Source organism: Carassius gibelio, chromosome A17, assembly GCF_023724105.1.
Source record: "Carassius gibelio isolate Cgi1373 ecotype wild population from Czech Republic chromosome A17, carGib1.2-hapl.c, whole genome shotgun sequence".
NCBI lineage: Eukaryota > Metazoa > Chordata > Actinopteri > Cypriniformes > Cyprinidae > Carassius > Carassius gibelio.
The window spans coordinates 10,572,446-10,588,032 of record NC_068387.1 but is presented as its reverse complement, the minus strand read 5'-3'; the positions used below and the strand labels follow the sequence as shown (position 1 = coordinate 10,588,032).

General features: G+C 40.6%; 1 protein-coding gene across 1 annotated transcript; it reads right to left on the bottom strand.

The window, feature by feature from the left end:
• Positions 1 to 1,061: 1,061 nt before the first annotated feature.
• LOC128031502 (kinesin-like protein KIF3B) lies at positions 1,062 to 5,575 on the bottom strand. Its single transcript, XM_052619799.1, has 8 exons — positions 3,881 to 5,575; positions 3,697 to 3,798; positions 3,461 to 3,583; positions 2,519 to 2,637; positions 2,290 to 2,406; positions 2,088 to 2,196; positions 1,755 to 1,912; positions 1,062 to 1,670 (listed from the first exon to the last, which is right to left on the bottom strand). Exons 1-8 carry the CDS (start codon positions 5,318 to 5,320, stop codon positions 1,562 to 1,564), a joined length of 2,277 nt encoding a protein of 758 aa, XP_052475759.1. The 5' UTR covers positions 5,321 to 5,575; the 3' UTR covers positions 1,062 to 1,561.
• Positions 5,576 to 15,587: the final 10,012 nt, after the last annotated feature.

Here is a 15,587-nt window from a genome sequence, read left to right as displayed (position 1 = left end):
CTTGTATTATAAGACAAAAGTTATAAGGACTAAACTATTTGGACACTTTTTTTTAGTAGTGACACATGTTTAAAGTTAAAGGTGCACTCTGACATCCACACATTTGAAAAGCATTTATGTTAGCAAGCAAACATAGGGAGAGATATGAAAGACTACTCATTAAGAAAAAAAACCTTGTCTTATTCTACATGCCCTTATGAAACAAAAATATATTGCAGTATATTGAAAAATATCATTTAATATATTAGGCATATATTCTTATATATATTTATTTTTTCCAATATATTCCGATATATTGAAAGCGGCAATCATTTGTATATTTTGCAATATATTATATAATATATGTATCATCAATATATTATTAAATGTATTCAAATATATAAAATGTTAGAAAATAAAAAGGGAAAATAATATATTACAATATATCACAATATATTTTAAGAAATATATTGGTAAATATATTTTCCTTTCGTAAGGGTGGTGCAGTTTGACACCACATGACCATGTGATGCAGTGTCACTTTTTAAATTATAAAAATATAGTACTTGAGATGGTGTATAGGAAGTGTGCTTTAAGGTTGTCATGAGTTGCGTATGGAATGTGAAATTGGTTATGTGACATTTTTCTGCATGAAGGGTATCCACAGGATATTCAGTGAGCACAATAAAGGGAAGATGTTGATTTCATCCACCAGGAATCAATTTGATTGTAAAAAGTTACATACCAGTGGAATATACATGCTTGCTAAAAACAGTTCAGTAGTAGCTACCTAGTTAATATAACAATAGCCCAAGCAGCCTAAGTGGCATCAATTATTTATTATAAAGTTATTATTCTGGATTTTTAAAGATGACACAGCTGAACTATTTTGTGTTGCATAACATGCATCAGGAAAATAAATAAGGACAGTTTTGATTTCATCTTTACCTTATAATATATTAGTATATGTATGTGCACGAAATGAATGCTTGCCCCTTGGCCTAATCTAAACTTGTGATCAACCTCCCAAATCTCTGAAACTAAAGTGGCTGTTTCAATGAAGTCAAGGTTTGACATTCAAATTTCACCATTCAGGATTGTATTTCTTACATTTAGCAGGCAATTTTATCCAAAGTGACTTACAGTGCATTCAGGCTATACATTTTTTTTTACGAGTTTGTGTGTTCCCTGGGAATCAAACCCACAACCTTTTACACTGCTAATGCAATACTCTAACGCTGAGCCACAGGAACAACATTTCTACTTATTTCTACAAGCCTTCATGTGAATAAACCTCAGCTACACGTAATCTAAACTCGTTATGTGGTAAATATTGAGAGATTGTTTCCTTATGATCCATTTATTGTTTGCGTGGCTGTCCAAGAATGACATCACAAGCTTAAACAGAATACACTAGCTTTTTCAAGTATACATGAGACAATTGTGCTTAAAATGACTAAGCTTGGATGCTAAAGAGTCAAAATGATGAAAAAGACAAATGGCATTGTTTAAAGCTTATGAAAATAGTGCAAAGAATAATTAAGTGCTTTCTATGCTTGCAGGCGTAACACACTGTACAGGCTCATGGCTGGAAGGCTGCCGCACAAGCCCCCATTGCCGAGGATAGGCACTGGGACCCAGAGGCCATAGAGCTGGCTGATGAAGAAGCAGATTGACCTGGTCCTTGGTACCTTGAGGAGGAAGAAAAGAGCAAGGTTTAAATGTGGACATTTCTGGGTAGCAGATGAAAAATGGATGATGTGCAGGATGCTAACCAGGATCTGGCTTTCATGACCCGGGATGCGGTCGTCCTCTTTCTATAAAGGACAAAGTCATGTATCAAGTCCTGGGTCCTTATATCTGACCTCTGAAGATCCAAGGGCACCATGGTGGGTGGAGAAATGTCCAGTTCCAGAAGCATAATGTTCTCAGCCTGGGATAACAAAATATTTTTTTAAACTTCAAAAGAATATACAGACCACAGTAAAAAAAAAAACTGACTTTTGATAATGGTAAAGTATTTTTTGTTGTTGCTAAATTCATTGAAAATGTTAAAAAAACAGTAATATTTTTAATGTTTTAATCAATAATGATTTAACAATACCAACCCTGTATCTAGAAGGAGACCCGGTTGCCACAGCGGCTTGAACATGCTGACTAACTGGTCTCTTGCATCCTATTACAGAATTTGGCCTTCGTCGGACGAGAGGGGAGTTACTGAGAAATTAGGAAAAAATACCATATCATCAGATAAGAGCATCATCCTCTTGGTCCTATAAAGTTTGGAACAGAGCCTGTTCTTTTACATACTTTTCTGAAGGGAGAAGAGGTAAGACTTTCCACTGGTCTTCCTCGCTGTCAAAGTGGAGACGATTTATGATCTTATTCTTTTCCTCTGGAGGAATGAAGTTCTCAATGATCAGGTTTCTGGTAAAAATACAAAGGGACAAGTGACAAAACCATCATGGGCATGTACAGGAGTATTGTCTTTTTTTTAGCGTATTTCAGAATAAAAACTGCGAGGAAAGGCGGAACATACTTGAATTTCATCTCTCTTGTCAGCTCATTCATCGTCTGCTCCAGTTCCTGCCTCATTGTGACATGTTCATTGATGACATCTCCAATCTCAGACCTCACCAGCTGCAGCTTACTGTAAAACTGAGATGAACAGCCAATGCAGTGTTGACAGAGGTGAAAATAAGACTAAACACAACTGTAAGTCTGCTGTATTAAACCGGGTTAGTTGTGCTTTCCTCATGAGCATCAAATACCCATGTTACGAACATCATACATAAAAGTACATAAAAACAATACACTCCAATGAACACTGGCCTTGAAAAAGCATTGATTGAATGATTGATTTTGATGATTAAAATTATTGAACTGATTGAAAAAGCAAGAAAACATGTAATTCCTGATAAAGATCCATGAAAGCTACAGTAAACCATGATCATGAGTAAATCTGAACTGGGATAATGTACAATGAGCTAGATATTATCACAAAATAGACCAGGTATCAGGACCTTGCTTTATCTTGCCAGTTGTATATTATATGATTTCTGAAAGTTTACCAAATAAATAAACACCTGGCCAATAAAATATTGATTTACATCAAAATCATTCAATAATGTGGGAGAAAAGTAACTGCAGAGTAATATAATAGACACTAGCACAGTGTAGGAAATGTCAAATATACAGTTTAAATCTCAACCTTTTTGACTCAAGGACCTTCTTTGTCTAGACAATATTCAAAGAACCCCACATTTGTACATTTAAACTACATTTAAACTAACATTTAAATACTACATTTAAATACTTTTAAGACTTACTGTGGCCTTGGATCCCTTAGTGGGTTCTGTATAATAATACCAGTCAATTTTGACCTTGTGGGGATATTTTCAAATAGCAGAAAGTTTCTTGTGAGGGGGGGGTAGATTTAGTGTGTGTGTGTGTGTGTGTGTGTGTGTGTGATCTTATGTACCTTTTTAAGTTTCTTGGTCTTAAATTCCACCTCTTGCTGTAAAGTGGTGAACGTCTCTATCAGTTCAATCGTCTCTTCATCTTGTTCAAACATCAGCTGCTGCATCTCTCGTTCCATTCTATCCTAGAAGGTTTAATCATACACACACATATGAGATTTTGATTTTTAAAGTGTTGTTGTAATGTTGCTATATATTATAATTACTATGCATTTGGCTACTTTTGTACTACAGTCACCTGCTCAGCAATCTCCTGTCTCTTCAGTTCCAGCATTTTCTGCTGCTCATTGGTGTGGTCAATAATGTTTTTCCCTCCAACGAGAAGCTTACTTTCCATGGCCTACAAAAAAAGTATAAGATGTGATTTATGAGTGATATAGTGAATAATATGCATTACGAAAAAGACTGTGGGAGGAACCAACCTTGTATTTTTCTATCATAATTTCCATTGCTTGTTGCTCCTTCAGCAACTCATCCACAGTCTTCCCTTTCTCATCTACGTTGCCAAGTTTCCTGCTAATATCAGGCTTGTAATTGGCAGAGGTCTTGGCCATCTGCTGCTTCCACCAATATTCCTCCACACTCTCCTCCTGAACGGCCTCAACAACCCCCACCTCTCCATCTCTCCGAGTTTCCACCTCACCGCTGCTCATACTCCTCTTCAACCTCATGCTGTTTCTACTCCGTCTCCTCCTTTCTTTTGCCAGCATCCCTCGTTCCTCGAGCTGTGCCTTCAAGCGGGCTATTTCCTCTTGGAACTCACGAAGCAGGGCGTCTTTGGGGTCCTCGTTGATCTTTGGCTTGTTCCTGATGTTCTTCGCTCTGTTGCTGTATCTCAGTGTGGTGAGCGTCTCATCGTAGTGGCACGCAGCGGGTCCAATGGTGGCCACCATAACAGTTTTAGAGTTTCCTCCGAGGGAGTCCTGTAACAGCCGGGTGAGTTTGGAATCCCGATAGGGAACATGGGTACTCTTCCCATCTACTAAAGCCGAGATAACATTTCCAAGAGCGGAAAGAGACAAGTTTATCTTCGTAGCCTCTTTAAACCTCTGACCCTGGACGCCAGTTTTGCTTTGCCGCTCACTGCCGGCCAGATCCACCATGTTTAACTTTCCAACACGAATGTGGTCCTCACCATCGATTCCCATTTCGCTGCATTCAATAGTAATGACAAATATCGCATGAGATCTCGAGCTACGCTCATTCATTTTGGTGAATCCGACAGATCTCGACTGGTTCCCCAAGTTCATGACATGCTCAATCTCTTTTATGTTCTTCGTCACCACAGATGAGAGACCACTGACATAGACACCCAACTCGGGATTTTCCTTCAGCTCCAGTTTTTTATTGTTGTCCTTGCAGAGAAGGTCTCGTATCTCTTCTTGATATATTTCAATGTACGACACCCTCACGAGATACTGTTGGTTCTGAGACCTGGATATGTGAGTGAAAATGTGCTGAAATGAATTTGGGATGACTCCCCTCCTCTCGGGGTCTGTGGGCACACCTTCCATTGTATATGTTTTGCCAGTCCCAGTTTGCCCATAAGCAAATATAGTTCCGTTGAACCCGAGCAAAACAGAGTCAATAAGAGGTTTGCATGCATAGTCATAAAGCTCCTTCTGTTGCGAACTCATGTCATAGACCGCGTCAAACGTGAATGATTTTAAGAGGCCTCCGGATGATTTGGGATTACGCACACTCACCTGTCCCAGTCTGACATCTACTTCAACAATTCTTTCTTGATTCGTTGCCTCTTCTTTCTTGTTTAAAGGGCGGCAACGCACCACCACCTTCACCGCCTCTGATTTCTTGCCAATTGACATGGATCGCGGTCGCAATAAGCTATTTCTCTTCATCATTTTTATGAAAAAGCCTTAACGTCTTTAATATTCCGCTATGCTATGAATGCGAGGAAGGATGAAATTAAATACGCACATTCACATGCAGCCTACACATACGCATTTGAATCCGGCATATATATTTCCATCGTATGAAAACAGAAGGGCATAACATCTTGATCCAACGCCGTCATCATATTGCGCTCCACGCAGCGATTCTCTCGCATCTTCTGCTCCAGCGGCACACGCCCTGCTCCTCCTCAGACAATAGCGCGCGCTCACAGGCGGCCTGCTGCTGATAGGTGGACTGGCAGGTTTTCTATGCGTGGGGTGCTGACGCACTCGGTGTGTATGATTCAATGATATTACTGCTGATTAAGTTAAGATAAAAGTAATAGAGAGCACACACCTGGTATATGGCTAAATCAGTTTATTGTGGTCAAAAATTAGGTCATGTGACTAACCCTCATGTTTGTTTACATAAAAAAACATAATTTATAAAGATTAATACACTTGCTGGGGAAACGATACCATAAATATAAATATGATGATGCTGTAATACCAAAATAAATATATTAATAAAAACAGCATTAAATAAAAATATTAGTAATAATAGTAAGTAAAAAAAAATTAAAGAATAGTAGTCCTAATCAGTTGTTGTTCTTTTTGATTATTTTACCATGTTTCTCACAGACACACACATACAAGTAGGCTATGTATATTTGTGTGTGTGTGTATAACGCAAAAGCACACAAAGATAATGATACAAACCTTGTCATATAGCATATTTGTAGCTAAATGAAATTTTGTATTCTATATTATTTAATAGTACTATATTATATTATATTATATAGTATATATTATTTGATAGTACTGTATATATAGTGTAGGCTATGTATAGATAGGTAGATAGATAGACAGACAGTCCCCATCTTTATATGTAGCCTAGCCTACTAATAATTTTTTATAGCCTAATAATGTTATAATGTTTATACCCTGATGTTAATAACCATTGCCTTTATATAATGACCTGTTAAATTCTGCTGATGGCTTAAATATAAAAGAAGGTGGAATATTAGCATATATACATAATTTAATTACACCTACAGATAGGGCCTTTACAATATACAGTCACAAAATGCAATATGATAATGCTTGTATCATCATCATTGCATATCTATCTATCTATCCATCTATCTTACCTATTTGGGTTTCACAGCATTTTAGGTCCACAAATAAAGTATAGCCTAAAAAATTAAACTCACAAAAAGTTAGACTAATGATTACATTTTAGTTAACTGGACAATTAAATGCAAAAATATTGGCATAACTAGTGAAAAGACGTTGGTTCAACATTAGCTGGACCAACCTAGAAATGATTGTAAATTCAATTAGTAAATTCAAGTTAGCAAGCATTCAAGTTGGGTTGGAGGTTGGAGCGTGCACACTGTAATGACCATGAAATTGGCGAATGTGCAATGAAGCGCGCCAACACCGAACAGACAAAGGAGCCTCACCCTAATTGTGGTGGAAACGGTGAATAAGCTAAAGCCCCAAAAAGTCAGCGTACTCCTTTAACTTGCACTTATATTGCTCGTTTTGTAACATGTTTTGTGTTAACAATTTAAAATGTTAAACATAGAACATTTAAAGTATTTAGGACTGGTTTAATGAGATAGCACTTTGAATGTTTTTTTTCTTTTCTGCCTACTCATTTAATTACTTTTTTGAAGAATGAGTATGGCTAAAGTTATGTGTTGCTGCTGGTTTGAAATAAAACCTGGACCAAAATATCAAGCATGTAGTAGTTTTTTTTAACCTTGTGATGCGGTTTAAAAACACATTTTAAGTCAACTGAAACATACTTTATTACTTTATTAAGTCAAGTGAAAATAACATTAAAAGTTGAAATTACATAAACGTTTTTTTAACTATAAAAACTCAATCAGCCGAACAAAAGATCTTAAGTTGGGAGACATGTGACCTTACTCAGTGAATTAAGTTAAGTAAACTAATTTGTTTAAAAGTTGAGTAAACTCAAAAAAGCTGTGCAGCAAATTACCTTGTAATTTTAAGTTAAGTCAACTTTTCTTTTATTACAGTGTAGTTACTTCGAAGAGAACATGATTAGGCTAAAATTACTGGACAATACTGCACTTTCAGGCTTGATTATAATACTAATGTGACTCCCTATTGTGTAGGGTTAGGTTATGATAATCTTTCTTTATTACCAGTGTGTAATTAATCTGTGCACACCTTGGAGTGATATCCGGCCAATGGGGACGCGTGGGACAGCGTGTTCCCACACAGACCCTGTGGACAAGTTCGGCGGTCCGGGTGCAAAGTCTCAAGTTTGGTCAGTCTCATCTTCACAAGACAAATCGCAGAAAGTTTGAAAAACCAAAGGCAGATGAAGAAGCAGACAGTCTCATGATCAACGCAACAGTTCTCAAGGATACCAAACTTCTGAGCTGAAGACAGGTATGGAAATTAAATTCAAAATTGTATTTGTAACTAATATTAATATTATAAATATTTTATATATGTATATATTTGTTTTATTTATAATCGAATGCATACATGTAAATTCAGGATTTGCGTCTTGGGAGTGGAACACATTGAAACATGGGTGAATTGTAAAATTGATATTTTTACACCTAGAAAAACACAACAACAGGGAAATTCTCAAACTCAAAAGAAAAAAGTCATGTCCCCACAGTCCTGGAAAGCCTTGAAATATCAGGGTATTTCAAAAAGAATATAAAGTTTGTACAGTATAAAAACCATTACGCCTATGGGATGTCCCCACTTTTCACAAAAACAAACGTTTGTGTGTGTGTATGTGTGTTTTTTAACAAAACTATCACACACTTTTGCCAACCCTTGCAGATATACATGTTCAACAGTGGGAAAAATGGTGGCATTGTAAAATGTATATAAATGAAATATATATAATGTTTATTTATTGAAAATATTGATTCGATTTTCAAACAAGCATTTCTCATTTTTCTGTTTTACATACTGTTTGATTCACATTTTAAATAGTTCACTCTCAGGCCATTCAATATGTACAATAGTTTGTTTCTTCATTGGCACTGATTTGGAGAATTTTTGCATTACATCACTTGCTCACTAATGGTTTCTCTGCAGTGAATGGGTGCCGTCACAATGAGCGTTAAAACACCTGCTAAATTACCCACAACAGTGCTTTCAGTGAAAAAAAAAAGTAATCTGAGCGAACTGTTCTAAAAAGTTCTAAACTTAAGTTAAAATGCCTTAATGATGGATTTCTTTCTTACAAACACACAGCGTTAACTGGGATGTTAACTGATGAACTTGAGGATGTGATGTTTTCATTATGAAAGTGAAAGTTAAGTGACATTCAGCCAAGTATGGTGAACCATACTCATAATTTGTGCTCTGCATCCAAAATGCGCACACACACACACACACACACACACACACACACACACACACACACACACACACACACACACACACAGAGCAGTGAACACACACACACTGTGAGCACACACCCGGAGCAGTGGGCAGCCATTTATGCTGCGGCGCCCGGGGAGCAGTTGGGGGTTCGATGCCTTGCTCAAGGGCACCTAAGTCGTGGTATTGAAGGTGGAGAGAGAACTGTACATGCACTCCCCCCACCCACAACTCCGTCCGGCCCAAGACTAGAACTCACAACCCTTCGATTGGGAGTCCAACCCTCTAACCATTAGGCCACGACTTCCCCCTTATCTGTTTGGACTCTCATTCTGATGGCACCCATTCACTGCAAATGATCCACTGCAGAGCTAATGATGTAATGCTACATTCTCCAAATCTGTTCTGATAATAAAACAAACTCAAATACTTCTTGGATGGCTTGAGGATGGGTAAGTTTTCAGCAAATTTCTATTTCTATATAATTCCTTTAAAATATGGTAGAGATTTTATTATTAAAATATACATGATTATTATAGGACGCATCTTTTTGTCACGCTACAAAAGGAACCTTATATTTTATTATTTGGTTTATGAGTCATGCATGTTACTGTCCCTGATTTAAACATGAGATGCAGTAGTCAGTGGTGTCCTCCACACAAAATGACAACTTGCTCCTTGCACAGATGTACAAACAGATCACGTCTTAAATGGACACTGGAATCAGCTACACTTGCATGAAAGCACACAAACACTGAGATACATCTTTTGTAACGACAGGTAAAAGAGGAGGAAGCAATTGCAGGCAATCAGAAGATGTTTATTAGAAAGAGAGTCCAGAATGTTGGCAATGGCAAGGAAGGTCTACGGTGGCGTGAGAAGAGCTGGATGGTGAAGTCGATGGTGCAGGTGAAGGTGGTCAATGGTTGAAACCAGGAACAGACCGGAACACTGACACGAGGACGACAACACGAACCCAATCCAGCACACGAACACGGAAGACGGAAATCCAACTAGGACACGGAAACATGAGAGAGGATCTGACGGCAGACAGAGAGAGAGGTGAGTGTTTATAGCAGAGTGGAGATGAGGCTCAGCTGGAGCGAGACAATCAACATACAGGTGACAACAATTAACCAAACGAGCACATGGAGACTACGAGAGTACAAATACAAACACAAAACATGACACGGAGGAAACAATGGATTTCCTACCGTGACAGTACCCCCTCCCCTAGGACGTCACCTGACGTTCCCAGCCTGCCTTACCTGTAGATTGTAATCATCAATAAGGCGGTGATCCAGTATGTCCCGAGCAGGAACCCACCTTCTCTCCTCCGGACCGTAACCTTCCCAATCCACCAAGTACTGAAATCCGCGTCCCCTCCGTCTAGAGTCCAGAATACGATTAACCAAATATGTGGTTTCCCCATTAACGATACGAGGCGGGGGGGGAACCGGGGCAGGCGGATTAAGACGGGAAAAAATCACCGGTTTAATTTTGGACACATGGAACACGGGATGAACCCTCCTGTACGTCGGAGGAAGGCTAAGACGCACTGTTACCGGATTAATGATTTTGGTAACAGAAAACGGGCCAATAAATTTGGGAGCAAGTTTATTCGAAACGGAACGCATCTGAATATTCTGGGTTGAAAGCCACACTCTTTGACCGACGACGTAACGGGGAGGCTTCGACCGGTGGCGATCGGCCTTAGCCTTGGTGCGCGACCTAGCCTGGAGCAGAGCTCTACGAGCTCTGGTCCAGGTGCGGTGACACCTCTGGACTAGTGCGTGTGCGGAGGGGACCGAAACCTCGGATTCCGTACTGACAAAATTAGGTGGTTGGTACCCTAAACTACACTTAAATGGAGACATGCCCGTAGATGACACTGGCAAAGAATTGTGTGCGTACTCCACAATTGAGAGTTGCTGACACCAGGACGAAGGATTATTGGAAGCCAAACATCGCAAAACCCTTTCGACATCCTGATTGGCTCGCTCGGTTTGACCATTGCTCTGGGGATGGAACCCGGAAGAAAGACTAACAGTCGCTCCTAACAATTTACAAAATTTGGACACAAATTGGGGACCCCTGTCAGAAACCACGTCTGTCGGAAGGCCATGTATACGGAAGACGTGGTCAATGACAGCTACCGCTGTTTCCTTGGCTGAAGGTAATTTGGGCAAGGGAATAAAATGAGTCGCCTTCGAGAACCGGTCCACTACGGTTAAAATCACCGTATTGCCCTTAGAGGGCGGGAGGGCGGTAATGAAATCTAGCGAAATGTGGGACCAGGGTCTCGAAGGGACCGACAGCGGTAAGAGTAACCCATCTGGAGGTCGATTGGAAGTCTTACCAATAGCGCAAACTGAACAAGCCAAGACGAAGTCGTGGACGTCACGAGCCATACCAGGCCACCAAAATCGTTGCTTGACTAGAAACCTAGTTCTACTAACCCCTGGGTGACAAGCAACACTGGAACAGTGACCCCACTGGAGAACGTCTGACCGTAACCCCTCCGGCACAAACAATCGGTTCGGTGGGCAACGAGCCGGGGGCGTTACCCCTTCTAAGGCAGTCAACACCTTCGATTCGACCTCCCATCTGAGCGCGGAGATAATGATGGTCCCCGGTAAAATGGGCTCGGGAGTAGCAGTACGATCGGAACGCTCAAAAAGACGGGATAAAGCATTGGGTTTGATGTTTTTGGAACCCGGCCGGTAAGAAAGTGTAAAATCGAAACGACCGAAAAACAATGCCCACCGAGCCTGCCTGGAGTTAAGTCTTTTGGCGGTTCTAATGTATTCGAGATTCTTATGGTCCGTCCATACAATGAAAGGTACACCCGACCCTTCAAGCCAGTGACGCCATTCTTCCAGTGCAAGTTTGACTGCCAACAACTCTCGATTGCCAATGTCATAATTAACTTCTGCAGGAGATAAACGGTGAGAATAATACGCGCATGGATGCACCTTTCCGTCTGAGGATGCGCGTTGGGACAACACTGCTCCTACCCCCACCTCTGACGCGTCGACCTCCACTATGAATTGACGTGAACGATCAGGGGTGACGAGAATGGGAGCTGAAACAAAGCAGCTTTTCAGTTTGGCAAACGCAGCCTCGGCTGCGTCTGACCACCTGAACGTCAAACTAGGGGAGGTCAAGGCGGTCAGAGGAGCGGCTAGTTGGCTGAAATTGCGAATGAAACGCCGGTAAAAATTGGCGAACCCCAGAAATCTCTGCAGGGCCTTGCGAGACTCTGGGGATGGCCAATTTACCACAGCCTTAACCCTCTGGAGTCTAAGGGTATTTTTGGGGCCTTGAGAAGTTTTGTCATGCCCTGACATTTGTGCTTTTTTCAGTTTCTTATAAATATCTAAATGGGTAAAGTCTAATATCACTGTAATCAGCACAAACTGGGCTATAATAATATGTGAAACACATGCATGTACATGATTGTATTTTTGAGAAAAAAAATGTTATGCATGGTTAGTGAAAAACTAAAAATGTTAAATCACTTGAATAAGGCAATAAAACACATACATAAAATTGGTTGCTGGAAAAGTTGAGAACTGGAGCTTGTAGCCTAGAATTTTTCTTTCTGAATGATGTGAAAATCATCTTGTTTACTCACTCACAGAAAACAATATATTGATTTAAATTTTCTAAAACACTTTTTGTTGGTAAAAGTCATATGCGAGTAGGCGTCAACTATCATGAATATCATTGTGATTTACACCTGAGAAGACAAAGGCCTGCATAATGAGCTGCATAATGAGCCTCCCATTCAACTGTGCCACTGTGAGGGAGGACTTACAAGAAAGAGAACAAAATAAAAGTATATAATTTTATGTTTGTAGTTTATTAAGAATATATTTAATTATCCCACAACATAATTTAATATCCACTTGGGGGAGCAGTTAAACAGTTTATTAGGAACAATCAAAGCTGACTTTCAAATTTTTTGGCATCCTTTCTCTAGTCACACAATCCTTCAGAATCTTATTTTCTACCAAATAAACCCCATTTATTATCATCATCATTATTATTATTATTATTATTATTAATGTTGAAAAGAGCTGATAATATTTTTCAGGTTTTTTTAGGGGGAATAAATCGAAAGAACTGCATTGTTTTTACATTTGTTAGAGTTATCTCTATTTGTCACATTTATATTATTTACATCAAGCTTTTGAATGGTATAGTATTGTATATTGTTATTGAAACTTCATAATGTTTCACTTGATTATACATTTAGTCAGGAATTATAGTTTGGAAAAAGTATTTGGAAAAAGTCTAACTAGTAAAATGTTTAAACGTTATGTGAAAACTAGTACAAATAAATAAAAAGAGACTTACTCATGTTTATGATCTCTGCTGAATAAAGTGCTTCATTCTTTTTTCTGAGGAAATCCATTTCTCAAATCCTCAACCACATCACATCTTTTTGGGGTGAATTATGTCTTAGTCCTCTCATCGCGAAGCAAACAGTAAAATAAAATAAAAACTTGAAGAATAGTCTGGCTGCTTTTTCTTCTGTGTGGGCGTATTCAAGCCGCGCGCTTCAGTTTGAATCTGAATAGCGCGTTAAGCGCGGGGGCGTGGTCACATTAGATATAATGAGCGGAGATATGAAAAACAGACATTGCGTTGTTTTCATATGGATTACTTTATCTCAGAATATTTGTTTTCGGCAGCACTTGTTTAGTTTAAAAGTAGACATTCCAGGCTTTCTATAGATATCTCTCTCATGTCTCTTCGTTGAATATTCACGGAGTTACAGTTCATTTTAATGAAATGTTTGTACATGACGATCAGCAGAGACAAAGACTGTAGACAGCGCACCTTGTTTGTTATCTTTATTTTATAAGTGCACAAAGGTTTTTTGTTATTATGTCTGTATCCAAAAAAAACTAGACCCTTTACAGATTCGATTGATGTATTGCTCTTATCTGTACGATTAAAACTGAGAGTGTAATTTAAGTTCTTTTCGGGGTTATCAGGTGAAAATGACTCAAAACGCATATATGCGTTAATCGACTCGAAAGGGTTAACCTTCTCAGGATCCATGCGAACACCCTCAGTCGAAATGATGTGTCCTAGAAAGGAAACAGACTGTGCATGAAAAACGCATTTCTCCGCCTTGACAAACAATCCATTCTCTAGCAACCGCAGAAGCACTCGTCGTACGTGTTGCACGTGTTCCTGGAGAGACGAAGAAAAAATCAATATGTCATCCAGGTAAACATATATGAACAGATCGACCATGTCTCGCAACACGTCATTAACGAGTGCTTGGAAGACTGCCGGCGAGTTCGTTAGCCCGAAAGGCATCACGCAGTACTCAAAATGGCCTCTAGGGGTGTTAAAGGCAGTCTTCCACTCATCCCCCTCCCTGATGCGGACCAAATGATAAGCATTACGTAAGTCCAATTTAGTGAAAACGAACGCTCCCTGCAACCTCTCAAAAGCTGAAGACATAAGCGGTAAAGGATAGGTATTCTTTACCGTTATGTTGTTCAGCCCTCGGTAGTCAATGCAAGGTCGCAAGGATCCGTCCTTCTTTCCCACAAAAAAGAACCCCGCCCCCACTGGAGAAGAAGAAGGGCGGATGAACCCCGTTGCTAGAGAACTGGATATATATTTCTCCATGGCCGCCATCTCTGGAATAGACAAAGAATATAACTTGCCCTTAGGCGGAGAAGTACCTGGCAATAACTCTTTCGCACAGTCATAGGGACGATGAGGAGGAAGAGAATCAGCACGAGACTTACTGAACACCTCCTTCAGGTCGTGGTACTCCGCAGGCACGTTAGCCAAATCCACTGCTTCCCCCTGAAACACAGACTCAAAAACATTAACACCAGCAGACAAAAGACAAGACAAATGACATTCCTCGCTCCAGCTAATCACCGATCCGAGGCGCCAATTGATCCTGGGGTTGTGTTTCTGGAGCCAGGTGTGACCGAGAACAGTGGGGGATTGAGGTGAGTCCGTGATGTAAAATGAAATCTCCTCCGTATGGTTGCCAGACGTGATGAGGGAAACAGGTAAAGTGGTCTGTGTGATGACTGGCAGTTTGTGTCCGTTGAGTGCAAAAGGTGCAATGGGGTGTTTGAGGGAGGTGAGAGGAATGTTGAGTTTAGTGGCAAACTTAAAGTCCATGAAACTACCCTCGGCCCAGAATCCAACAAAGCGTGATGATCGAGTGCGTGGGTGGACCACCGTAGACTCACCGGAAGGAGTGTCGATGTAGATGAGGTCTTCCTGGCAGAGATCCCACCCGATAGTAGCCTCAGTTTTACTATCGGGCTTGGTCTTCTTACCGGACAGCGCTGGATGTGATGTTCTTGGCTGCCACAGTATAAACATAGTCCCAGGGATCTCCGCCTGATCCTCTCCTCCCGGGAGAGCCGAGCTCGCCCCACCTGCATGGGTTCAAGATCTCCCGGTGGGCTGACCGCAACCTCTGAGCGCTGACACTGAGCCTCCGGTCTGTTCGCGAGAACTGCTCTCCCCCTCCGTCTGGCGGCTTGATCGAGTCGGTTGTCCACTCTGATGGTGAGGTCAATCAGGCTATTGAGAGAAGTGGGGAGCTCGACGGCGCGGATCTCCTGTTGGATGCGGTCAGCCAACCCATGCAGGAAGTGATCCCACTGCGCCTCTTCGTTCCACTTACACTCCGCCGCCAGGGTGCGGAACTCAATCGAGTAATCGGATACGGACCTGTCCTCCTGACGTAGGTCCGTGAGAAGTCTAGCCGCTTCCCTCCCGGCGACGGAGCGGTCGAAGACCCGTCTCATCTCCTCCGAAAGGGCGTGGAACGAGGCACAGCAGCTGTCTTGGT

What these genes read in the sequence shown, in the direction of transcription:
- LOC128031502 (XM_052619799.1), bottom strand. Translation starts at nt 5,320, where the DNA reads ATGATGAAGAGAAATAGCTTATTGCGACCGCGATCCATGTCAATTGGC. An exon ending in GACAGGAGATTGCTGAGCAG is followed by an intron (nt 3,584 to 3,696) that starts GTGACTGTAGTA and finishes TAAACCTTCTAG; the next exon opens with GATAGAATGGAACGAGAGAT. An exon ending in ACAAGAGAGATGAAATTCAA is followed by an intron (nt 2,407 to 2,518) that starts GTATGTTCCGCC and finishes TATTTTTACCAG; the next exon opens with AAACCTGATCATTGAGAACT.